Raw genomic sequence first — 27,150 nt, 5'->3', positions numbered from 1 at the left:
GCTGCCATTAGGACTCATAATCACCGCTGCTTCCGATATCATAGCTTAAATTTTGAAATTGACTTGTTTAAACCTTTAAAAGAGGCCCTAAATATTATTATTCTGACCTACAAATTGGAAAATGTATGAAACTGGAGGAACGCTTGCAAAAAGTTTCATCTCAAAAGCAACCCCTTAAAAATATCAAATTGTACACTGAAGTTGAGCTCATTTTATACTGATAATTTGTCATGCAAATGACTTAGTCGTTTTTTTGTTTGTTAACAGGAACCTGCATTTGCTTCAGTACAAATCGCCTTATATATTTCTGACGTTTTTTCCAGGATATTTGAGATTTTATTTTTTCAGAAATAAAAGAATTGTGCAGCTAATCCAGTTTTATAGCGCAGCCGTTGATAATAGGTCCACAATAGATAGAACCTTTTTTGTGCACTATAAAATTATGAACATTTTTTCACATCACCATATTCGACCTAAAATCAACAGTTCTCGAGTAATTTTTAAAAACATGTTATTTTTTAACACTTTCCAAAATTTCGGAACTTTGCCGTACACGTATGTTTAGGGACTTTTTAGAATATCTTTATAAAGCCATTGCCAACGTATCTGTGAAAAAATGCTACTTTTACGAATTTTTTTCTCAAATCCTTCATTGACTGGACTAATACCCTGAGAGGTAAATATAGGTAACAAAACGCACTTTGTAGTTAAGCAGTTTTAAATATTCAACTATAACCCCTTACAATCGAAAATCGATAATTTTTCAAATTTAAACATTTTTCATTATTTAAAAATTAAAAACTTTTAAATATAGTTATATTAATATATTAAAATAATTTATTATGAAATATCAATATTGCATGCATAACATTCTAACATATTTTTAAACATATATGTACTTTTGTATACTAGTTATCTCAAGTTTGAAAATGACTATTCTTAAAATTGATTGATAACATCCAGGAAAATATTCCTATTAATTGTGAGAAATTTTGGAAGAGAACTGAAAGCAAAATTTAGAAAAAAATATGTCAGTTTAGAATAGTTTTGTTTAAAAATAGTTATTTAGAGTTTTATATTTTGTTATAAAAGTAAAATAACTATTGCTAAGTAAAGATTAAGAATCTGCATTATTTTACTATACAATTCTCTTCAGATTCCTTCAAGATTAATTACAATTATCAATGAAAATATTTTTCTCGATTCTACAAATTATGTTTAGCCATGCTAATTGTTTAACTTTAGATAAAATTTCCTTTCTAAAAATAATTTTCACATTTATCGTTGGTCTCTGGGTTAAATAAACCTAGGGACTTTCGCATTTGTAATTCAAAGCTGTAAGCAAATACATTATCATTGAATGATGTAAACATCAGAGATTTTTCCTAAAGAAATCTTCTGTGATAACGGGTGCAGTCATAAATTAGAAGCTTCCAGAAAAGTTGAGGAATAAAAAAAATGTAAAGCTTTTTCATCAAACTTGCTGAAACCTAAAATAAAAGGCTTTTTCTACCAAAACACATTCACAATTCTAGAGCCTTTTATGATTAACAGATTCAACTTTTTAGTGAATTTTATTTTGTTCTTTTAGTTTCAAAAGGTTATAACATTTTAATAAGTCTGGAATACCGCCAAGTGCTACAAACTTTAGGTGAATTATCCGAATGTGACTAATATTACTTAGTCCTCTTTATGGCGCACGGTTTATTTTTTTAGAATTGAATTCTATAAGTAAACAGTTTAAATCAATTTAGTTGTCACATTCAATAACAATTATTGAACTTCAATCATTATAAATTAAAATTCTGTCTTTTTTCGTGGGTATACTGGGTGCGCTTTATGTGTTACTAGATATTACGTAAATGTCAAATATGTAATTTAAATTTGCAATGTAAACAAATCTGTTATCAATATAAGAAAAAAGAATCAAAAATCATTTCGAGGACATCTCCACTCTCACAACTAGTGACCATTGACTATGTTTGGCGTGATATTAACTGACGTACGGAATGATAATTTGCAGCTGGTTTATCTTTATAATTTTATAATTCATAATTTTCTGATTTAAAGTCTATCTACTATCGATAATAATTTGATTGTAAAATAATTATAAAAATAAACACCTCTTCAAATTAGTTCATTCTTTTTGGTGAATTGAAAATGAAGCAATTCTGTCCGTATTTCTCTATATTCTACAGTATTGAATAATAATATTTATAAATAATGTATGGAAGAAATCATATTTTCAAATAATACATGTCTTTTGATAGGTATAAATAATGTGTATTCGTTTTCTTAAATGAAACACTGATATGAACCTTAACAAATTCAAATTAGATTTTGGTCTTTCGTCCGATGTAGATAATGATTATCAGGTCAAGGAAATTCAGGATATGATCAACATCATCCAAAGGATGATAAAAGACGGTAAGAATACAAATTTTCAAGTGTTATTATTTGCATATTGAAGTTTGATACGGAATTTGGCGTAAAACCAATACGGCCAAGAATACTTGACCGCTATACAGGTATACGAGTATAACTCTAGGACTAGTATTACGGAATTTTGAGCAACACCAGCCTTGAACGAGCCTTGAAAATTACTTAACGGTTGACAGTTCGTTTAAAGTTTAAAAACGCGAATTGTTGAAGAATGAAATTTTTTCACTTGAATTGTCGCACTTTATTCGCGATTTCACACTCAAACTTAACATCTGAATCAGTTATGAACTTATCATTCTTTTAAACTGCATGACTTGCATTTTTAACTTTCAAAGTTGCTAGCAGTATTTTTCAAAATATTAAGCATATCATATACCCCATTAAAAAAAACCTTGAGGAAATCCTCGTGTTATTTTTGTACAGGATTTATAGATGGAAATCCTCATAGATTTTCACATTCCTTGAAAAAAAAAAGAAATCGACGAGTATTATCAATTGACTGACTCACGGGTTTCCTCACGCAGTCTAAAAATCCTCGAGGATTTTTTGAACAGGTTAAGGTTTCACCTTACGTTGAAGTTTATTACAATAAACGTTTTTTATGTACACAATGTTTTTATTTACCTAAGCACGGCCCTGAAACATGCAACATACTTTTGATCACATAAGTCGTAAGTGAACAGTACTGTTTTATGGGTACGGGTCAAGACTTGTACATATATAATATTATAAGCAGGCTGGCTTCTTATCACAGGGGTTCTCAACTGAGGTCGTTTATTTTCCTTACTTCTCTTTATTGAGATTTGTATTCCTGACTATGAGCACCCCTTCTTTTATATTGTATACTTGCAAGAGGCATTACTTTCAAAATATCAATTACCCGTGCAGAAATCTCGGTCTGGCCCCGATCGGGGCCAGACCAGTCCAGGTCGGGTCCCGATCGGGAATCCTGGTCGGGGCCAGGTCGCGCATGATACACACGCCCAGTTCGGGGCCAGGTCGGGGCACCCGATTGGGAAACCCGATCGGTGTCCGATCGGTACACGTTGAGTCTCATTATAATCCATTCATGAATTTCACAAATGGAGTTTTAATATAAGTAAACACGAAACTATCGAATAGTCCTCTCCTTTCGAAGGCCACCTTAATATTTTGAATTCCCAATTAAGTTATTTTAAGTTAAAATTAACGTACTACAGGTACGAGAAGAAAAGGTTTCAGAATACAAAATTGAATTATACTTTTGAAAATCGTAAAATTATTGTGGATGGTATCAGTTTCCTTCCAAAGAAAATCATCGGGAAATAAGGTATGATTCACGATCTATTAACATTTTACTGCAAATAAATTCAATTTTCTGTCAATTGCATTACTTCTTGAAAAATTCAAGAAGGTGGTTGTAGATAATTTTTTTGCCAAAAAATTTCGCCATCATTTATTAGATTGTTTTATTATTTTAAATCGGTTAAGAAGAAATATAGACCAAACCACTTTTAAAAAAAAATGACAATTTTTGTATTAAATATTTGTGGTTGTTTTAAATATTATTTACAGAATATGCATTTAATTAATTTTTATTATTGTTAATTCATTTCGATTTAATGGACATTTTTATAAGTTAAAATTGCATTGTTTATAATAAAAAAGAAAAAAAAACTTCGTTTATCATTTTAAACTTCGCGCGAAACCAATTAGATGCAGAATGCGACGCATGCGCATTTGTATAACTAGTTCTTGCTGGAATGTTATGAAAATTTGTCCCTAATGTATTTCTGTATTAAATTTATTATTAATACAGAATCAAAGTATCAATAACATAATCGATTGTATCACATATTTTACTCTTATAATTTAAAAACATTAGAATTTTGTGCATACTGCAGTTCATTTCTTGTCAATAGATTTGATGATTCTAACTCTACATTAAGTCGAAAAACCTTGAGTTCTTTAATAATAATTGAAAACAAAAGAACTTAATCAATTTAATTAATTATTAATTTATTTGAGGTTAGGTTTCAATGAGCCCGCAGAGTGTAATTACTTACTCTCATGTTCCTCGCACAGGTTTCGAGGTCAACTGACTGGTGTTTGGTGCCTCTGAACACGTGGCTTACTCGCCTCATTCATTTATAAACATTGCTAGAATATTTTAAACGAGTATTATGTATACAAATTTCATTGCACTACCAGAAAAAAACAAGCAGCAATAGTTCTTCGAGCGTATGGAGATGGCATTTCAGTAGGAAATCGGTCGGGCCCAGGTATGGGCCGCACGGTTCTACTGATCAGGGCCAGATCGGGAAATCCGATCGGGGCCAGATCGGTATTACGTTTGAAATCGGACGATTTCTGCACGGGTATACGCCGAGGGGTTGACAACACGACCGGCATATTGTACACTCACTTCAAGTGACTTTATTAACATATACCTGGCTTCACGGGTTGTTAGCTCTTCAGACTATTGTGCGCGCGCGTGTGTGTATATATAGTAATTTTGGAAATTTTAAATTTTAAATTAATTTTTCATTTGTGAGTTTCTAGATCGGTATATTCAAAAATTTTGCACTGTAAATCTTGCGTCAAAATTAGTTCAAAATCACCTTTTGAGAAATATTTTAACATTACTAAAATAGATCAAATCAAAAGTGTACTTTTTTTACACTTATTTGAGGTTTAGTAAAAGCATATCAGATTTTATAATGTACAGTGTGAGTCTGTTTTGCAATTGATGATCGTTATCGTAAATCGGGTTGAGATCGATTTGCAGAAATCGAACAAGCATGGTAAGGAGAAATATTTACGAAATGCTAATTTCTCAGGAACGTGTTTCGCTGCGTTCGCAAATCGATGGTATTTTGCTTGGGTTTCGTTTTTTGGTAGCGAAACGCGCCTCCAGGGAATTAAATAATAAAGGCACTTGAGAAAGAGGAGACAGGATGGAGGTGTAAAATTACGAAAAATTGTACTGCTTTTTACATTCCAATGTCTGCGCTTACCTACTTTTATCTCACAGATCAAAAAATGATTTATCGAACTTATAGTTGATTTATCATTGTTTTACTAATTCTATTAGATGTTTAAAATAAATAAGAAGATGTACACAGAGAATAAGATATCGCACAATGATATCGCAAAACCTCTATATTGCAAGAAAGCGCAATATGATAACGTACAATCAGGCCCCGGAGCTTTGTACGATATTTGCACTAATATCACAGACAAAAATGAAGTTAAATTTTGTTGCTGTCGTCTGCTACAGCGTCTTTAGCAGCAATGGGAAAAAGGCAGAGTATGAGTCAGTTCGAGCTATAAATCGGGACTCTAGATTTAAAACAATCACAGAGATAATTAAAAATTTGCTGCAGGTACGACCTGCAACTGTTAATGATTAAACATATTTCGCCGAAAGTTTCACTGAGGTTAGGAAAATAATTCTGAACTCGTCGACTGCGTTGCGCTGAAGTGAGCACATTTCAGTAAAACATGTAGAATCAACGACATAAAACACAAAAAAATATGTACTTACTGATATATTTCCTCCGAAATAAATCAAATTATTGTAGACGAATTAGAACTTACTTAATACAATTTAGCAAAAGCGCAAAATGTAACTGACGGATGGGAATCCGCATTTCTTACGTTATAGATTGCACAATTATGCGGTATATAATGTAAAAACTTGCAATGTACGATATCACGATTTTGCGCTATTATAATGCGATAATTACGATATATAGCGCAGAAATTACGATATATATTGTAATTTGTGCGATATAGTTTTCTCAGTGTAGGGATTTAAAATATTGAATTAGTTCCGTCTTCCAATAATTAAAAAAAATAAATTAAATTAAACTTTCGCATTGCAGAGGGGACTCGTAAACCGCGAAATAAATGTTTGATTTTTTTATAGAAAGCCTAATTATAAAATTACCTAATTTGGGCGTCCTTCTGTCGGATCACGCGCTTCGCGCTCGGATATTTCTTCTTTGCTGTCGCAATTCTTGAATGCAACTTTAACAAATACGTATCTTTCAGTTCCCAGTTTTTTTCTATAATTTTTCATCTTTATAATTGTCAATATAATTAAGTATAGTTAAAAATTAAAATATTTAAATGTGCAGTTTTTCTATTCCAAGGAAGCGCTGCAATTCTTAAACTGTCAACGAAAATGTGAAAATTGAATTTGTTAATAAATGTGTGCTAGTAGAAAAATTTTCAGATCCATCAACAATATCAAACATGTTATTTCTAAAAAGAAGAGTAATTATTTTCAGTAGTTTCAGAATTGTCCAGGGCGGAGGGGAAAATAATGGCACCAAAGGCATGGGAGATAACTTTATTTTTGTAATATCTTTACAATAAATAATAATTCTTATCTTTTTTATTATTTCATTACATAGTTCTTAAAAAATAAAAAACAATTTCCAAATACATTTATAAAGAAAAAATTAGCTGTTACGAAGATATTAATGAAATAGGGGCAAAGTTAACCAAATTCAATGTATTTGGCCCATTGTATTTCTCTCAGCACTCAACGAATTGAAGTTATCTGATGATTAAATGAAAATTAAGAGAGTTTTTGGCACAGTGGGACATAGGGCATAATGGTACCGTTCCATTAAAAATATTTTATAATATATTATGTTAAATTTGTGACACTTCAGTCGTCGGTTAGGTAGAGACATAATTTCTCACCTGAAATGCATAACCAGAAAACGCAGCGTTTTGTTTATATCATTCGTGATTTTTGATCCTCAAAAGTAAAATTTTGGTTCGAAATATTATTTGTTTTGAGGTACTCTCAAAAAATAGTTTGCTAACAAAAGTAATTATGACACATTACTTGATCCATATGGAACGCATTTCAGCAGAATTGATCAATTTCATTGCAAAAAATAGTAAAGCAAGGAATGTTATCTATAGAAGAATGCCATTGGGGCACAGTGGGACAGTTCGCGTGCAAATCTTTGCTTATTTTCGAAAGAAATAAGTAGAGAAATTTAACTTAATTATTTTTAATTATGTACAGTAAAAATTAAAATTTTATCGTCAGAGATGTTACATGTACATAAACTTTGATTCTTTTCTAAAATAAATTGTTTTTAAATTATAATATGTACGTTTAGTAGGTATGTATGACCTTGTTGTGAATCACATTCATTTGTTGACTTTTTCAAGTTTTTCGTGTTGTTTTTCTCAAATGTCATGCAAAAAGATTTTTTTTAATTCTGAATTAATTTAGGTAATAATTTTAATTTTTTATATCATTCTAGATTACAAACATATGATTATTAATTCACACATAGTCACGCGCGCGCACACACAACTCGTCCCACTGTGTCCCATGTATTGTCCCACTGTACCCTACACTTGGGCACAGTGGGACAAAGTGCACTTTTTTATTACTAGCGGTAACATCCTTGTTCCAGATTGCCAATCTGTAAAGATGCGAACATGTAGACAATACTTATAGTATTACAGAATCACATGTCAACTTAAAAAAAAGTGAATAGAAAAAATATGAAAAATCAACTTAAAAAAAGTGTCCATATATACACAAAAGTTTCCTTGTGGTGATCCAGCGACGTTATTTCTGCCAACGATTCAATTATTAAAATTGAAACACCAAAAATTAAACAATGATAGATTGAAAAATGAAAAATTGGTTAGTTAAAATTTATATCGATCAAAATTGTACAATCAAACTATTGAAGACTTTTAGCATTTGAAGAGAATATTTATTAACAATTATTAATAATAATATTTATTAACTTTTGTAATTAATTCGCATTTCTACCAATTATTATGAAATGTCGAAAAATGAATATTAATAATAATAAAAAAATAATCCATCACAATAAAATAATTTTAAGGAAATAATCTTTATAATTCGTTTTCATTCTTTTTTACTTAGGTATTTTTCATTGCTTATGCGTAATTCTACTTATTATTTATGTCAAGAAGTGGTCAAGAATTAAAAAAATTTTAATATTTCTCTTGCACTCAGTTATAAATTTAAAAAATTTAAATTGATTCTATTTCTCGCCACCAAGTAAAAGCGTGCTCATTGGCGTAAAAGCAAAACACGACTCAACAAGTGTTTTTTTTCGTCTGGATAGATGCATTCAACCACATTCCATGCTTTGAACTACTTTCAACCTTCTGACGCTTTTTGTTGGCTTTTTCGTGCGTCGTGATTTTAATTTTCTTATATATTTATGACCGCCTGTTTTTTAAATAAAAATTCACTTAATATTAGTGTTTTTATGTGTTAATTTATTTCTTTATAAATTTTGTCATTTACGACAAACGTTGTGTTCATTGCTGGATTGTTGCCGGTATATTTTTAGGTTATGTATAGTAAGATTTTGTAATTTTTTTCGTTTTCGAATGATTTTTCAATATTTTCATATACGGGGTATTCTAATATTCGTGAAAATAATTTTACGAAATCTCCAAGCTCATGTTCTTCGAAAATATTGGTCCTACGCTGCGCTCACTGAATTTTGGTGCCTTATCCCAAATTTCCATGTTCCTCATTGGACATACGCGTATCGTTTTTTAGAAAACCGTTTGATACTTCTTTTATTTGTTTGCTAAAATTGTGTTTCTCTTGTGATTTAAATGGTTTAACATTGAAAACATTTTTATTGTATGTTGCAGGTCACGTCTTTCAAACCCCAGAGGCAGTTAATCTAGTTTTGGAACCTGGAATATGGTGAGTATAGAAGTCAATTAAAATTATTTGAAGTTTATATGTTCTTGGGCAAACCCAAATTTTTAAACTCTTAACATTTCTATTTTTAGATTATTTGAAAACTGAAAATTCTCTATGTACTTTTTTTTATAGTCTGGGAAAAGAACTATTAACTTGTTTCATTCTTTTTTATGTTTAAATTATTTTAAATACTTCGTAATAGCTGTAAAATGTATATGTATGATTAAATCATGATTTGTTGGTAGACATTTTAAGTCGGGAAGATAATCTCTATACTTAAATTAAAAAGAAATAGAATAAAATGTCGCTGCTCTTATTGATTTACTTAACTTTCATCCTATTTTTAGAATTTATTTTTGATTTTTGGATTGCAGTTAATAGATTCAAATGAAGCTATTTTGCAATTAAGAAAATATTACTGAAATACAAAAAATAATTTTTTTAAATAAAGAAAAGATTGAAGTTTCTAATAGATTAATGGGTGAAGCAAGTGCATTTCTAAAGAAAAAATAATATTGTAAATATTTTTTAGCCTAAAATATCATATTTTAGAAGCCAAATTATGATGAAAAATATTTAGAACCTGGGATGGCTATTGTTCAATGAGTTCAAATATCTGACTTAATACGTGTTCTCACAAGAGAAATGTTAACTCCTGGACATATTTTATCAATAATTATTATTTTATGGAAGTGTCAATATTGCCATGGTGTCCTTCATCTTTTATTTCAGCTCAAAAGACGAAGAGGTAGACAGTAATTGTGTGGTTAGGGCGCGAGGGCTTCCTTGGCAGTTGTCTGACCAAGACATCGCAAAGTTTTTCCGAGGACTGAATGTCGCAAAGTAAGTAAAATTTAATTTGATATACATCACCTAAGAAATACCTTGTATCTACACCAGTAAACACATTTAAATGTGATTCTTAACATTTTAATCTAATTGTTAAAGCTGCAACTTTCTTCAACGAATAATTTGTCTCATATTTTTGTACAAGCTACTGGGATTAATGTCTATGAGGTAAAATTAGGCAACTTCATAATGTGTTTTTGTATTTTTATTATTCCTGTATTTATTATAACCAGGGTGACCGCAACCAGAAAACTGTCTTATTCCAGTGCATTTTTTTTACCGAGAACAATTTAAAAATTCTTAATTTTTAAAGTCTTTTAATATTTAGTTTTATTTCGAATTTTATAAATTTGTAAATTTAAATGCTTATTTCAAGCGAATGCATTTTTGCACTTGTTTCAGCATTTTTTTATTCTTTGTGCTTGTTTCCTCTTCTTTTTGTCAGAATTGAACCCTGTAAGATATTTTTTTAAGTTTTTAAGGGTTTGATTTGAAAATTAGGGCTTGAATAAATGTCTGGAAATCTGGGGATTGACCGAAATTCTTTTCTGAGGTCGCAGTGGTCATCCTGATAATATTTAGTACAATTTCATTATTTTATTAATTTCATTATGTGTAAGTTTTTTTATCATTTTGGATTTTATGAGTGTTTTGTCACTGGGTAGATCGATTAATCATGATACGAGATACAGTACATGTTTACATTTAGAGATCTTTTAGAAGCGCAAGCAAGAAGTATTTTGAGAAACTGAAGAACTAACTCACTGCTCTTACGATTACTTCTATCTAGGGTCAAGGATCATGCTTCTTCGGTCTGGCACAATTAAGTCTGATTTGAGACTCTAAATTTTGGACTTATAATTAACATTATTTTACCAAAATAAAGACTGGCTTTTTTAAAAGTCTTTTAGGGCATTAAAGTGATGCTATTATGTTATTTATATTATTTTTCATACAAAATTTGAAGGCTTTAGGGGCACATGCATAACATTTTTATTAAGCAGAAGAGATTTTTTGTTAGTATCCCTCAAAAGAAGAGTTTGGGGAACGCCTTTGTACTATTTTTTAGCATTTTCGAATTCAGTTATTAAAAATTTTTATTTTCGTGGACAAAAAACTGTTAGAAATGAACCAGATTTACCACTCGATGAATTATCACATGCCCTTAAGAGCATGTGTCACACTCCAATACCTACATTACCAACCTCACTTTTTCAGTTGACTGAATATTTCTTTTTTAACTTAAGTACTTTTTTTGTGAATAAAATATCGGACTCAAACTTTGGAAAATGTATGAGAAGGCCATAAAATACGTTTATGTACATCATTGGAGTAGGAATTTCGGTAAAAATTATTTTCAAAGAAATTAACTGGGACCATTTTTTGGCATAGCCTTGAAATGTTTTGAACTTAAAAACTTTTTTATATTTAAAATATCAGCGAGATAAAAAAGAAATCGTACATAAACGTAATTTAGTATCGACTCTTGCATTTCTCGAAGTTTGAGGCCGATATTTTACATACAAAAAAGTTCTTAGGTTAAAAAAATTTCAAGGTACGAAGAAGTTCTTAAGTTCAAAGTAAATTCAGAGAACTGAAAAAATGAGGTCGTTATTATAGGTATATGAGTGTGTGCGATAATTTGCCACATGATCATTTAGTTTCCCACACTTTTTATCCACAATTTTTTAATTTTCCAGAAATATATTTCTGTCCAGACGTCCACATCATTGTTCTTCAAGCCTGAGTGATATTATTATTTTTTTAAATTAAAAATTGTGGATAAAAAATGTAGGACCCTAAATTTATCATATGGTAAAGTATCACGTGCTCTTAAACGTGAAATAGGTTCCATACTTGGCTAATCAAATCGTTTTCTTATTTTAAGTCAAACTTTTAATTAGAACTGATTTAATTTAGAATGCAGCTGGGAAGAATTCGTGAAAATTGGAACTAAATCTAAAATTTTACAATTCAAATGAATACCATTTTATCTTGTGCAAATTGCTGTTTCCAAATCGATGTAGAGTTTATTTTGAGTTATATTTAATATTTTTGAATTTTAGGGGTGGTGTTGCCTTGTGTTTGAGTCCGCATGGAAGGCGGAACGGAGAAGCATTAGTACGTTTTGTAAGTAAAGAACACAGGGATATGGCGTTGAAGAGGCATAAGCATCATATTGGCTCTCGCTATATCGAAGTCTACAAAGCATCCGGAGATGACTTTGTTGGAGTCGCCGGAGGCACCAGTGGAGAAGCACATGCCTTCCTTTCTCGAGGAGCTCAAGTTATCGTCCGGATGAGAGGGCTTCCTTACGACTGTGTAGCTAAACAAGTGGTGAGCCCTCAAAATATATTTATGTAATTCAAATCTATTCCTATTAAACACCGAGTTCCAAAACACCTCTACTGGCGCTTATTGAAATAACTAAGACTGTGAACGTTCTTTTTCTTCTCAAGCTGTACCCATTTCCTAATGTCCTACTAATTCTATGCAGCTGGACTTTTTTGCGTCCGGACAAAAACCCTGCCAAGTTCTAGACGCTGAAGATGGAGTCTTATTCGTGAAAAAGGCAGACGGTCGGGCAACTGGCGATGCTTTTGTCCTTTTCGCAAAGGAAGAGGATGCGGCGAAGGCTCTTAGCAAACACAGGGATTGCATCGGAAGCCGCTACATTGAACTTTTTAGGAGTACAACCGCCGAAGTTCAACAGGTAAACTTGATTCATTAGCAAAATAGCATTCTAAGTGACAGTTTTAGCAACAGCAGATTTATAAATAGAAATGGAAATATGTGTCCATTTTCACATTCTCATCGTAATGAGAAGGTATTAATTTTATGTGGAAACTGACTATCGCGAATTTTTCTGCTATGATTGTAGGTTTTAAACCGAGTGAGTGACACAAAAGCGTACGACAGGATGCCACAGCCAGTGCTACCGATGCCAAAGTTCAGCACACTTTTACCGCAACATGTCATCACGTCAGGAACTCGCAAAGACTGCGTTCGCCTCCGTGGACTTCCTTACGAAGCGCTTGTCGAGCACATCCTCGAGTTCATGGGCGAGCACTCGAAAAACATCGTTTACCAAGGAGTCCACATGGTTTATAACACACAGGTAAATATACATTTTTCTGAATGCCGTACTCACATAAAATACCTTTTTCGCTAAGTGTCTCCGCCTTCCACTAGCTCTAATTTCGGTAAGCGCATTGAGCGCGATGTAAGATGCAGGTGCGCCAGACGATATTCAAATAATCCACCAATACGTTTCCGAGCACTGGCTGCTTTATGAGAGTCCAATGTTCTTTACGGAGCTTCTGGTAGTTCGGATTCCACCTTAGCTGACATTAAGTACAATAATGCATTTTCAATTTATCCAGGGTCAACCCTCAGGTGAAGCATTCATCCAGATGAACAGTGAAGGCTCTGCGTACGCTTGTGCCTCTCAGCGTCACCATCGCTACATGATCTTCGGGAAGAAGCAGCGCTACATTGAGGTCTTCCAGTGCAGCGGCGAAGACATGAATCTGGTATTAACAGGACCGACTCCGACAAAACCTCTGCTCTCACCCGGTACGTTAACCCCGCAATCACCCGGGCCTCTAACCCATCAACAGCCTTCGGCCCCCGTCCCAATGCCGACGCCTCAACCCCCCTTATGGGACATCCACGCACTAATGCAAGCTCAGGCTCAAGCCCAGGCGCAAGCTCAGGCCCAAGCCCAGGCTCAAGCGCAAGCGCAAGCTCTCAGGAATCAGGACTTTTGGTTGATGGCTCTCGCCTCGAATCCTCCCAATTCCAACTCACCAGTATCGCCTACCTCCAACAACACGAGCAAAGCTCTAGCGCTTCCTGCGCCGGCTCAACATCAAATTCAGTCCTACGCCATGACACCGCAACATGCTGCTGCTATTCATGCGGCCCAGCAGCATGCCCAGCAACCTCAAGCACCATTTTTACTATTTAATATGCCCTCTCGGTACCCAATTCTTCACCGGGCTCCTCAGTCTCACGGGCTCATGCCTTCCCTTATTCAAGCTCCACTCAATCCCGCCGCTTTGGTAGGTTTGAAGAGGTCTTGGGAATCCGCTTTTCCAGCCGAAGCCACTGGTGCCACTGCTCCAAAACGAGGCCCTTGGCAAACTCCGGCTGGATTTCCCACCCAGGCTACTGCTCCCAGTTTGGCCTATCCTGCTCAATTTTATCCGCAAATGTAGAGTCTGAGCTAGCCGAAATTTCTTGGCAAATTAGATGTTTTTTAAAGCATAGTTTTTCGACGGAAAGATTAAACTGATAAAATTCAGCACCCGGATCAAGTAACCGATTGCAATTTTAATTATATTTAAATCGAAATATTAAAATGGCACCAAAGTCGTATAAAAAAGCTGCCATTCTGGGTGAAGCAGCGGAAACAAACTACCATCCTTCTGACAAAAAACGTGACTTTTTCACCACACGTGACAATAATTTAAGATATTATTAAGTGCCTTACTTTCTCGGATTCATCTGCAATCTTGATTCTTATCAGCCGAATGCATCGCCTCCAACCTCTTAGCATCCGAAAAGTAAACGAATCCACGAGATGGTCACTTTGACCAGGGAGTCGTTGCATGGCATTAAAGAAAGAGTAAAAATAAAAAGAAATTTTAGGCTCTTTACAAATATAAACAGAAATCATTTTTTCAGCAATAATAAAAGCAGAAAGAATACATCTTTTATGCTTAATATAAATATATTAAACTGTAATTATTAAAAGACACAATAGGAATTTTCCGACGGAAAATTGTCAACGAAGTAAAAATTGTCGGTTCTAAAAATTATCAAAACATTGTTTGAATTAATATTATTTATTAATTAAAAATAAAAATCAACTAGAGCTTCTACAGAGAAGTACCATAGTGATTTTAAGCGAATTTTGTTTAACGGCAAATGTTTTGACAATATTGAAGTTATTTTTAAAATATTATTTTTTTACAATTAAAAAAACTCAACACACACTGGAAAATGCACATTTTCACAACATTTTTCGTCAACTAGTTTCTAGTCAATTTTCATAAAATTACAAAAAACAAGGTTGTAAATTATTTAATTTTATTTTGAAAATACATTTCCACCAAGCTTGAAGTTTATAACAAATAAAATTTCGTAAAACATTTAAGATTAATAAAAATAGCAGATTAAATAATATAAATAAAAAATTTACGAATTCTTCTAAAAAGGTCATCTAAAAATTTAATTTTGTTAATATTAAACCGAGTTTTTCCTTGAATCTTTTGATTTTATTAATCATAGTTACGTCTATTATTACTGAACAAACTGTTTTAGTTTCTAAAGAGCGTTACGTTTCTTATTAGGTATTTTTACTCTTGTTTTAAGACAAATGCAATAGGGTCGATGCATGCAGGAGTTTTTTAAAATCCAAATACGTGTCTGACTTCAAAGATGATTGTAAGGAAAGGTTATTATTCCTTAAGCAAAGAAACATTATTTTCAGGACTTATTTAAAAAATAAAACTTCCATAAAATGGAACCCATTTGAAGTCAGATTCGTAATCAATTGCAGCTTTTTCTAAAACTTGAAAAGAAGTCGAATATGCAGATTTTTCTTATGATTTGAGGTTCGATATACGTAAGTTTTGATATTGCATTTTTTCTAATGAAACTCGTGATGATATATTTACACCAGTGTTTCGTCCGGAAGGACAAACCACAAGTGCCTTAATTGCTTCAATATTTTGAGACTTTACATTGAATTCCATATATTTATGGTGATAAAAGTGTACTTAGAAATGATCGTTGCATTTACCTTGACCGACAAGTGAAGGGTATTATTTTTTTATTAATTATTGAAATATATAATATTATATATATAAATATTGAGAAAATCTCATCGTATAGAATTTTTCTGTAATGTATAGTTTATTTAGAATTTTCTTCTCATTCCTCAGTAGATTTTCTAGTTGCTATGTCAACTGGTTGTTGCTAGTTTTACATTCCGAAATTCGTGTGCGTGTTCTGTACAAAATATTCCTAAACCCCTACAATTAATCAGAATATATATTTTGATAGAATCTATCTAATTAAAGCAGCTTTTGAGAGCAGCTAGATTTTATATTGGAGGTAGGCGCTTTTTGCAATTCCCTCAACATTCCTTAGTTAACATTCCTCATTTTCCCTCAAGGAAGAGGCCACATTTCGCAATAATTAAGAATTGAAAGTACAAAGGAGCTGAAGCGTTTAGTACTTAATAATGCTCCTTGCTATTTCTGATGGACAATTATTTTACACTAGTGTTCAAGAATTATTGTTAATGGGAGCACTGGGTGCTAGTCTCCTGATCTTTTGATCTTTGTCCTTTTTTAATTCATCTGAATGCGTCCCTGAAGGATTCTTCATTGTTCCGTTTATTATATTTAATTTAGAGATTCGACCTTTCAGCAAAGGATTTTTATTCTTAAAAATCGAATAAATCAGTACAATTAAAATTCTTTGCTGAAAGACTGCAGCTTCTAATTTTAGAGATTAGTACTTTCGGTGTCTCATATTCTACGCAGTGCTTACCACACCTTACTTGGGAGTCCAAGAAATATCTCGAGGATGAGTTTGTGGAAATTCCAGGAAATCCGTGTAGACCAAAAATAGAGCTCATGTTGAAATTTAAAAACTTCAAAATCTTCCACATCTCCAAATGTTGAGTTTGAAATATTCCAATTTCCACGAGCTAATTCTCGATTTTCCTAGGCGCAACGGATAAGGACTCTGGCCAAATATACGCGATTCTTGCCAAGCTTGTACGTTTAATAAATAAAGAGAAGAATGCGGAGATCGTTCGTCGTTGCGCCAGGAAAATTTTTAGTAAATTGGTTGAACGCATGTAGTGGGATGTGGAGGGACATACATCTTTGTTATTACGGAAGAAAGGCCATCTCGAAGATGTATCATGTGTTTTTATTATCGTATGGTTGACGTCTTGCACACAGCCATTCTTCAAATATGTGGTAGCGAGTAGTAGGCATTTTTATTTAATTTCCTCGGATCGGCTGATACCTAGTCTTCCGTCAGAAATAGTCGACTCTAAAATAACTTATATATCTAAGTTTAAGTCTTAAGTTTCTCATGATTGTATTGTATTCATGATTCAAAGTTCGAGTCACATTTCTGATTGAAGCCATGGAGAATTGAATGCTTGAGAATAGTTGTACTGACTCTTTAATCGTGTGCATCAAAGTGTGGAGAATTGAGGATCAACCTTCGGCTTGTCGTATTTTTCAAAGCGACCCAATATTGAAATTTGAATTTCGCGCTACCGTTGTAAGTACAGACCAGTGCTGGGCGAACGCGGATATCTCTGGCATGCACAGTAGTGATTCCTGCGTATTTGAAGGTTATGTAACACCATGTGTCGACCTAAAAATACATATGCATCAATTTTGTGCATGCCAGAGATATCCGGGTTCTGCCATCACTGGTACAGACTAGCAGCACTGGTCGTGAGGGCGGAGTCCCATAGTAGCGCTAAACTGGGCGCAAAACATCATATCACTAAACTTTTCAGCCAATGAAAGCTTTTCTGTAGATTACTTGGAGAATATCATTGGCTGAAATGTCTAGTGATTTGACGTATTTTGTCAAGATTGACGCATAGGACGCCACCTTGATACGCGAAATACAATGTGCTTGAAATTATGATAATTTCGTATTAGAAAGCTTTTAATTCCTACAATTTAAAGCCTGAAATTTTGTCACCACTTCTCTGCTCAACAAAGAGATTCTTACATTAAAATTAAAATCCAAAAGAAATTCAAAATGACGAAATCAATCTCAGAAAAGTACATCTTTTTCTCAGGTGGTCTGATCCAAGTGCAAACATGTTTTTTGTGTTAAAAAGATTTTTACATTTCTTTGTGGTGTCTTTTCTTCGGTTTTCGTTTAATTAGTAATGGTAAATCGGTGGTTAAGTTGCGTCCTGAAATTACCTAATTCGTGCACATGCATCGCATCACTCCGTTGGCTTTCGCTGGATTCATGCGACGAATATCATGGGCAAAGATTATTTATAAATTCTAATAATTAAATTATTCTATTTACTATTTTCTGTACTAACTGGACATAAGCTGCATTATAACGTGACTCTGTGTCAAATGTGTTGTCTGGTTTGTGGATGGCTAACAACTGGTGATTGACGGCGTCGCTTTCCGTTTATGTGCGTCAGATTCTCGTCTTAGGTACGACTAGGCTACACTTGTAAAACAATTTCGTCGGATATTTATTATTTTAAGTTTTGTCTCTCTTTGCCTGGAAATATTCGCAGCACGCATGAGCTCGTAATCATTTTTTTTTCTTCGTCGACCGACATTTTCACGGCAATTTTTTTTGGTTGATTTCTCAATTTCTAACTTGTGTTTTAAATTTTGCACCTTTTTCTGAATCCAACACCTAGCTAGTAGAACCTCTAATTTCGACGTGATTGTGGCGCGAAATTCAGAGTACGAGATTTTCTTTTTTCTATTCATAAATTAAATTTGTTAGTGCTGGGGAGCTTTTGATTTCTAAATTAACCGAATTTAATCTATTTATTTGCATAAGCTGGGAAAATGTCGAGGACAGAAATTTAGAGGGCCTCTTTTGTCTCCAGGAACTAGATAAAATGTTGGCTTTAAAAATAATTTTGAATTTTAATTTTGAAATTAAAAATCAAATTATTTTTTGCAATAATTTGGCTTTGCTGTTGCACGGATATTTAAAGGGGATCAGAATTATGGGATGATTTAGGATACATTGAGAAATATTTGGTTTATTATTGATATTTAAGCTTCAATTGTTGTTTTTCTAAATCAGATCCTTTTTGCATATGCCTGCTTAGAGTTCTAAAACTAATTTTAATTTAGAGACATTTCAATTCACTGCCTTCTAATTTTCATAAATTTCAGGAAATTCTAAATTCGCAGCTTTAAGATTAAAAATTGTAGATATAAATCTTGCAGTTTAAATTGCACGCCCAAATCGTAAACCCAGGCTTGAAAAAAACCGAAAAATTTGACGCGATTTTGGCTGTAAATTAAAGTTGTAAGACATTCTTTTCTCGTTTCTAATAATACGAGAATGATGTATATAAATGAAAATGAATATTTGAGAACTCTAAAGCAGCCAAATTTTTGAGAAAAAAGAGAGGTTTTTTTATAAGCTTTTGCCTCTGCCCTAGCGAAAGCTAACTAATGATCATGCACCAATGCACTACGTAGCGCAATGGAATGGGATGAAGTCTCGATATCTCGATAAGAATAAATCTCGTACGAGGATTTCATTATAACTACACGTTATATTGGGATCTAGGAAATACACTTCTACACAGACGTACGAGCACATCTACACGCACAACCGTTTTTTTATGTAAACTCTGTATATCAATGATTATATACCAATAATCAATAATCATGTTTAATAAATGTAATCGTGTCTCGTGGATATCTTTAAGCTTGCCGGGTTGGTGGTTTCTTATCCTTGATACCTTGCTGGGTGGTCGTACTTTTCTATCCGCCCCGGTTTCTTCATCTTCGTAAATCTAAAAATTAAATTGAAGATGATTAGACCAACTCTGTATCTCAGAAACGTTTTCGGGTTATAACTTTTGTATTGAAAAAAGAGGGAAGATATGCGTGCGTGTTTGATAAAGGAGGGAATTTTTGCATGAGAATCATCAGATTATTTTGCTTTTTCATATCTGGTTGCATGCATTTTTTGGAGGCAGAACCCTAAATTTCAATGTTGATGAAGTATGTAGGCGGGTAGAAAAAAGTACGTTCATCAATCCTGTTACGTTCTTTATAGAAATTTCACGGGGCTCGCAGGTATCTTTGGTGCGTAACGAATCAGTGGAGAATTCTGTGTCGCAACACACATTGGGGATTTCTGTCACTATTTTTAATCTCCGTTCCCTGTTTTCTAAGCTATCTTGCCCTTTTTCTATCATCAAAGCTATTATTCGCTCATTTTTCACCTCCAGGCTGGTTTATCATTTAATTTTTTAAGGCTATTTTTATGGTGAGGGTGTTGAAACTTAATATTATTTTCAAAGCTTTGAAAACCATCGTATATTATTATTTTAATTTATGCAATTTAATTTTCTCGCTATTGTAATGTCACGTTTAAACCTAACCTTTATTTTTTACGTGATTGTGGCGAAAAATTTAAATTGCTTTCAAACATAACTTATAATTATGCTTTATAATTGGAATATTTTTTCTATCTTGAAAAATATTTTTGGAGAATAAACCAGCCTGGAAAGCTCTGGTGTTTTTCCCAAGTGGTGGTAGTTTAGGAAACTAGTCAGTGATATAGAATTTTTTATCTGTTGTAGAAAAATGTCCGTCTTTGGGAAGTGTTTACTTATTTTATTTATTTTTTCATACAAAATCGATTTCAAGTTCTGAGATTTTTTTCTCATTTAGTTATGGAATTGAATACAAGTAATGGAAATTTGTATGCTCTTTTTTTAAATTTGAAACCTAAAATTCTAATCGAGAATCAAAGAAGGAAAAGTTTAGTTTTTCAACTGATGACACTTGAATTTAGACAATAGTTCAAAATCTCTAAATGTCAAACTTATAAAATATTGATATTTATGATTTGTACCTTAGCATCTCCGTTCCTTTTGAAGAAAAACTGGTTTGCATTAAAACTTTTGCAACTGGCTTTGCAGTCTATTTAAATGGACCAAATTTTTATGTTTATTTCTGTTGATACCAATAAAACGATTTTTCGTACTGAATTCTTCATTTTTAAATTCAAGCACTTTATTTTAAGTATAATTAATTTTAATGATACGAAAAAACTTCAGAACTTATTAAAAAAAATGTTAACTTAATATTAAAAGAGAGTTTAAACATACATTTTCAAATTGACTTAAATATGTAGCTAACATTAGTACTATTTACTAACAAAAAGTTACCAGAGATGCCTGCTTACAACCCCAGAGTGCAAAAAACAGAATTGTAAATTGAAATTCATATTACAAATCAAAAGTTTTAAGAATTTAAAGACCTACACAAATTATAAAGATTAATACCATATTTTTAGAAATGAAAATATAAATAGAGTAGTAAATTAAATTTATGAGTTAATTAAATGATAAAATTTCCATTTGCAAGTCTAGCACATAGATTATCAGGTTCATTTTTTATTTAATATTATATGCGAATTGGCGTTGAAATATTCACGTAACATACTGCATTGTCAATTAAAACATCAAACTCCTAAGGTTGTACGTTATTTTCACGATTTTTATGGATAATCCTTTTCACTTTACTTTAAATCTTGCAGAACCTATTGTTTCTTTGTTGGTGACGCTGTTGTTATTCACTATTATACCCGTTTCTATTTGCCACTTAAAATCTGGAAATTGCCACTGAAAATCAAAAAGTAATTAGGATAGATTTTTACTAATAAGTTTTATAATCCTCAACAACATAGATTTTATAATTTAGGTAATAATTGATTTTATGGATTTAAAGTATACTTATCTTCAAACGATTCTTCCTATTGATGTTGGAATTACCTTTACGAACCAGCAATAATCCCTTTAGAGGTGATTCAATTTCATTTTAAAAAATTCATGCTGTTACATTTTGTAACGTTAAAAAAAAGAGAACATCTTGGAATTTAAAGTTGTCGCAGAAATAAAATATTCTTTTCTATTTCTCGGGGTATTTGATTTTTATGATTTCTGGAGGATTTTGGTGGCATGCAGCGTGGAAACGTATAAATCAGATTAAATAGTTATCACATTTTGTAACTTAAATATTGCTACGTTCAACCTATTGACTAAGCTTGACGATGCCAACGGGTTTTGATGTGTGGTGCTGTTTACGATGTATCCGTGGCCTGTGCTGTGACTGGTGAACGGTAAACGGACAATGATTGCCCATTCGGGCGAATCGTCTAAAAAAATCTCATCGTACCACTTTTCCTTTGATAAAATTAAAAAAATCAATTAATACTAGCTTTTAATAATTGTGGACGCTTTTAAATTTGAATGCTTTTCAATGTCTGCTCCTTCGACTTAAAAATGATATTCGTAACTTTTTTTAATTGAAAAAAATTAATTTATGGCATCAAAGCCACGCCAAAATGGTAATGAAACACTTGGAAATAAACTCTCAAACCATATAAATTTTGAAAGGTTTTGGTTTTAAACACAATTCTAATTTTGGATGCATGGGAATTTCACCTTTTATGTGATGTTTAAAAATTCGGATTACTTTCAATTTTTCTATATTTTTTATTTGGATGCTTTTAATTTTGGGAAAATACCAGGTTTGAGCCATTTACTATTAAAGATCTGGATGCTTTTTAAAAATGGACCGATTTAAAATTTAAGATAATGAGAGGACTCAAATTCTGATTTTGGAGGCTCAAAAATATTAGAAAATAAAATCCAATCTAAAATTCGGGAAAAGCTTAATTTTTTCAATCATTTTCTAAATGTTTTCAGATGTTATTGTGGAGGGTAATTGAAACGGGCTATCTTTTTTTTTATTTTAAACGTTACAAACAAATAGTATTTTCTGAAATAAATGCATAGATATTGAATAGGGACGAGAAAAAAGGAAGGGGTGATTTGGAAATCGAAAGAAGTGATAACATTTGTTTGATCGGACAATCTCCTCTGTTCGGTTTTTGAATTTGAGAAATGCAAATTTAAATATTTAGAAGCAGTTTCTTTGTTAGCCTAATCATTCTAGCGATTTTTTGCCGAGCAAATTTTTTCGTGTTAAACAAGAGTAAAAAATTAGAGATGAAATCAAACAATTTTTTGCAAATTACAGTTTGGTGAAAATTTGCAAAAAAGGTTTTTTCGAATTTAGTTAATTGCATATTTAAAAAATGTAGATGTTGAAGATGAAATTTGTTCAGTTTAAATCGAAGAAATATGCTATTATTTTTTTCTTATTGGGAGAAATTGTTTATTTTGGTTTTTAAAGCGTGAAAATCGTTTGGAAAAGTCCAAATTTGCGAGTTTGAAACACTGAAAAAGGATGACAATTTTTTTTGCAATAATTAGAGAACGGGCTGAATAATTCATGGACTAGACAAAAATTCCTCTGCGTAAGGAAAATACACTGCGAGCAACAGTGTAAAGTTGTTTTGTAAATTGAAATATTTCTTCTCGTAGTGTTAAACTTTTTTAATAAGTGCATAATTAAATAATATAAAAAAATCATGCCGCAAAAATGTGTAGCATGCACAAATTTTGGTTATTTCCAGTTTACAAAAAAATTGTTATTACAAAAATTATTTGCAAAAAAATCACAAAAATTTGTTACCTCATGATAAAATAAAAAAATTTAAATGCATAAACCGATAAGAAACAATTAATAGATTTCAAAATTTGGTATTTCCTTTCTATTTTCTGTCATTTCTATCCCCAGGACGATCGTCAAAAGTCATCAATTCGAATTTGGTCCTTAATTAAAAATTTGAATGCTTCAGGTTATCTGATGTTTTTAAATTTTAATATAAATCTTTTCACTTGAAAATTAGTTTGCTTCTAAATTTAAAGACTTCAAATTCTGAACCAAATTTCCTTGGTTGGATAAAATAATAAATCGAAGAAAAAGAAGCGAAATTAAACCTATTCTCTTACTTAGTTGAATAATTTTTTCTGACTTTCTGGTTATGGTTATTCGATTAATAATCTTCTCACTTGTGACTGTCTTTCTTCAACGTTCTAATATTGCAATTCTTATTTCTTTTCTCTTCTGTCCTTTTATTTTTCTTCTCCAAATCGAAGACAGAGGTACGAGGTTGGTTTAATTTTTTGTTTTCCAGTTAAAGAACATTAAGAATAAGTATTACATTCCTGGTTCTCTGAAGGGAATGAGCTCAATTTATAATTTATAATTGTTATTTTCAAACTTGAATGTGGTGGTTGTGAGAAAGAGAAAGCAAGAGAGAGAGAGTGGATATGGTAATTCAGCGTCGGGGCAAAAAAACGCAAAAGGTGGTTGCGACGTGTGCGTACAATAAAATTTACTGTATTATGTTGTACAATGGTGCAGTGTGGATCGCGTTTTGGTAGCGGGACTTCTACGTACAATACTAACTTCTGTGCTTCCAGGTAGGCCAAGTCAATCATTATTCCTAAGCTGGCGAGGATTTAGGAGCCTTATGTTACCAGGAAATTATGCATAACAAATTAAGAATTTTAAATTGGAAGAAAAATACATTTTCCATTTCGGAAAGGTGATAAGAGATGCAAAAGAAATTGTCTGTCTGAAACTTTTTATTTAACTTTGAGAATGGTACCTGGCTCTTGATTCCTCATCAGAATTACGATATCATGTGGTTTAGAGCTCTCTAATTTTTACTATAAATAAAAGGGTATTTTATGATTTGTTCTAAATGGTAAACATAGCTAGTATTCGTTTTATTTTGTATATAGAAATCATGGGTTCTCTTTTAATTTGGCTATTGGTATTTCACGTATGCAAAATTAACTTTCTACTGGTGTCACAAATGGTTACAAGTCACAATTGCAACGCGTTTCAGTTCGAAACACTTTATTAACTCTTGTCCTACATTTATAGTCATCCTGCATTCAGTAGATGACCAGAATGTTCAATTTGTCTGGTAAAAAAGTTTAAATAAATGTCTGGTTTAAAATTAATCCATTATTTTATATAAAAGGGAAAGCTATATTTCTCTGCTCCTAGGGAAAATATTTAATTGGAAATATTATAGAATCGTGGAGAGAATAAGTAATTAAAGATGGAAATGAATAATAATAGTAATGTTCTTATGTTGTAATATTTTATTTCACCAGGAGGCACGATGATGCCACCACCTCTCGCTACAGCAGCAATGTTCCAGCCTCCACCATCGCTTCCAGCATTTCCTCCAACATTTTCGCCAATTTTCTACTGGCCTCATCCCTCGCCTCCAGTGAGTCCGACTAATTACTATAATCATGGAAGCATTCCGGCAATACCTCAGCAGGCAACACTGGTAAATCAAAATTCTTTAAATTATTTATAAAATTTGCAAATAATTCGTTTCGATCCTTGCATATTGTCGAAGGTTTACAATATTTAACTAAAATAAAATTCCTCTTCGTTAATACTAACAAAAGTATCATATCGATATAATACCCAGATAACAATTGGTGCGCAGATTGCACGGACTGTGGAGGCATCTGCGCGGATTAATCCGCGAGACGTGCGTTCCGATCAGTACTCAGATACGCCATCGATGGAGGCGCATATGCGATGCACGCCATGCGAGGCACGCGCGTGCGTGCATGAAGCAAACACTCGGTGCGCGTGGGCTGACTATCCTGAAATTATTTATTTATATTAAAGTAGGTAAATAAAAAGGTTGAATTAAATAAATGTATCGGAATTTACTTAACAAAGTAGCACGCCTATAGCGGGGAGGGTGGAAAAAACTAAAAAAGCCCACAATCGCGATCGACTGTCCTCAAATTTTCATGTCTTCCCAGATGATAGCGCTACCTGCGGAAACTCTAGGAACTACGAGAAAATGTGATTGTTACGTCCTACCTTTCGGATTCACCAAATAATATAAAGAATTATTCTTTGATTGGTGGATTCCTTTTCTAGTCGTAGGGTTCGCTGCTGACTGGCGTTGATTTGAAAATCAACTACCGCGGTTATTTGAATCCTTATAATAATCATAGGCGATGAAATTAAGATTCTCACAAGTTAAATGTCATTTTAAATGAATAACTTTATTCACTAAACTTTACACATTAATCCATGGGACACACACATACAACAGTTAATATAAACTTTTTATTATTATTATTAAATTCTATATCTAACTTCACTTAATGTTAGATATAAACTAGATTCGACGACTACACTAAGTTACGCGGAACTTATACATTTTAGATTCTACTTTCTATATCAAATATTTAATATTTAAGATCTCGAATAACGCGGGTTCAATGAATATCAACGATTCAAGGATATCTGCCGTTCCTCCCCGAGTCACATATATTTATAACTTTGTATTTTTGGATTACGTGCAAGGGTAGCATTAGAGTAGGGGAGTCAAGTGCAAACCCTTGACGTTGAGCCTGACCAATAGGAGCCCGCTAACGAATGCCGTAACGTATTAAGCTGACCATGTAGGCCCCGCCGTACGTGACTTTTAATAAGGCTACATTTTCATGTATACCATTTTATCTTATTAGGTATATTAAGCAAATTATTTTATCCTAAAATTAAAGAAGAAGAGAGAGAGAATGTTGAAGAATTTATACCAACACTCTAAATAACTTTAATAAGCAATTTCATAAAACAAGTATTAATTTTTTATACGAATTTAAATTAACTCGTATCCAACGATAAAGAAAGTTTCTTCTTTATCGACTGAGATTATAAAATCAACGAGTTTAATCGACGGCAATACGCAAGCCGTCACAGTGATGTAAGTTTGGTACCAGTACAAATATAACCTATTAATGCCGTTGCGCAGTTGCAAACTGTTTGTGTTTAGAGGAAAAAATTATTGTGCAAAGTGTCATTGCTAAAAACCTATATAATAAGTGATACAATAATGTCGCGTTGTTTTTGTGAAAGGGCTGTGATTCGGGTAGTATGGCAAAGAAAGAGAGAGGTATTAGACGCAAAATCCTCAATATCTATATTTGCGTTCTATTGTTTTTATATTCCCCCTCTTGTTTTAATGGCATTATTCATATAATTGTATAAATTATACAGGCATTATTACTGCGATCGTGACACTAACTGACACTTGACATAACCAAACTTAAGCTATAAACATACTCGATACTACGAGTGGACAGTGATCCCAGATCTGAAACGAGATGCGGTCCAATACTATGACATGGCTATGTCCGTGTGAATATAGTAGGAGACGCTGTAAATGACTGAGTTGCGCGCGCAACCCATTTCTCCTCTTCTGAATTTGAAAACTCGAAGATGCACGATTGCCGGTCGGAGCACTTCGTCGAATCTATTTATATATCTATCTGCTGACAGCTAACTGCTTTCAAATAAATTCAGGAGATTGGGATTTTAATATTTCCAGATTTCGATGCTGACGATTCGCATGATTTGAATAGATCGCGCGCCTCTTGATATGCGTATATTTAG

At 32.7% G+C, this 27,150-nt stretch overlaps 1 protein-coding gene across 4 annotated transcripts in view; it reads left to right on the top strand.

The window, feature by feature from the left end:
• Positions 1–27,150, top strand: part of LOC117182181 (RNA-binding protein fusilli) — a 141,491-nt gene that overhangs the window by 107,176 nt on the left and 7,165 nt on the right. For 3 of the 4 annotated variants that reach the window (XM_033375239.1, XM_033375238.1, XM_033375237.1), the window contains exons 4-11: positions 2,338–2,427; positions 9,106–9,160; positions 9,893–10,003; positions 12,076–12,346; positions 12,507–12,722; positions 12,891–13,127; positions 13,393–13,585; positions 24,834–25,015. In XM_033375239.1, coding sequence (XP_033231130.1) covers positions 2,338–2,427; positions 9,106–9,160; positions 9,893–10,003; positions 12,076–12,346; positions 12,507–12,722; positions 12,891–13,127; positions 13,393–13,585; positions 24,834–25,015 — 1,355 coding nt within the window. Of the gene's footprint in view, positions 1–2,337; positions 2,428–9,105; positions 9,161–9,892; positions 10,004–12,075; positions 12,347–12,506; positions 12,723–12,890; positions 13,128–13,392; positions 14,785–24,833; positions 25,016–27,150 lie in introns of those variants that run through there. The other variant, XM_033375236.1, reaches the window with a different exon arrangement.

This window comes from Belonocnema kinseyi, chromosome 10, assembly GCF_010883055.1.
Source record: "Belonocnema kinseyi isolate 2016_QV_RU_SX_M_011 chromosome 10, B_treatae_v1, whole genome shotgun sequence".
NCBI lineage: Eukaryota > Metazoa > Arthropoda > Insecta > Hymenoptera > Cynipidae > Belonocnema > Belonocnema kinseyi.
This window is presented reverse-complemented; position numbering and strand designations above follow the sequence as displayed.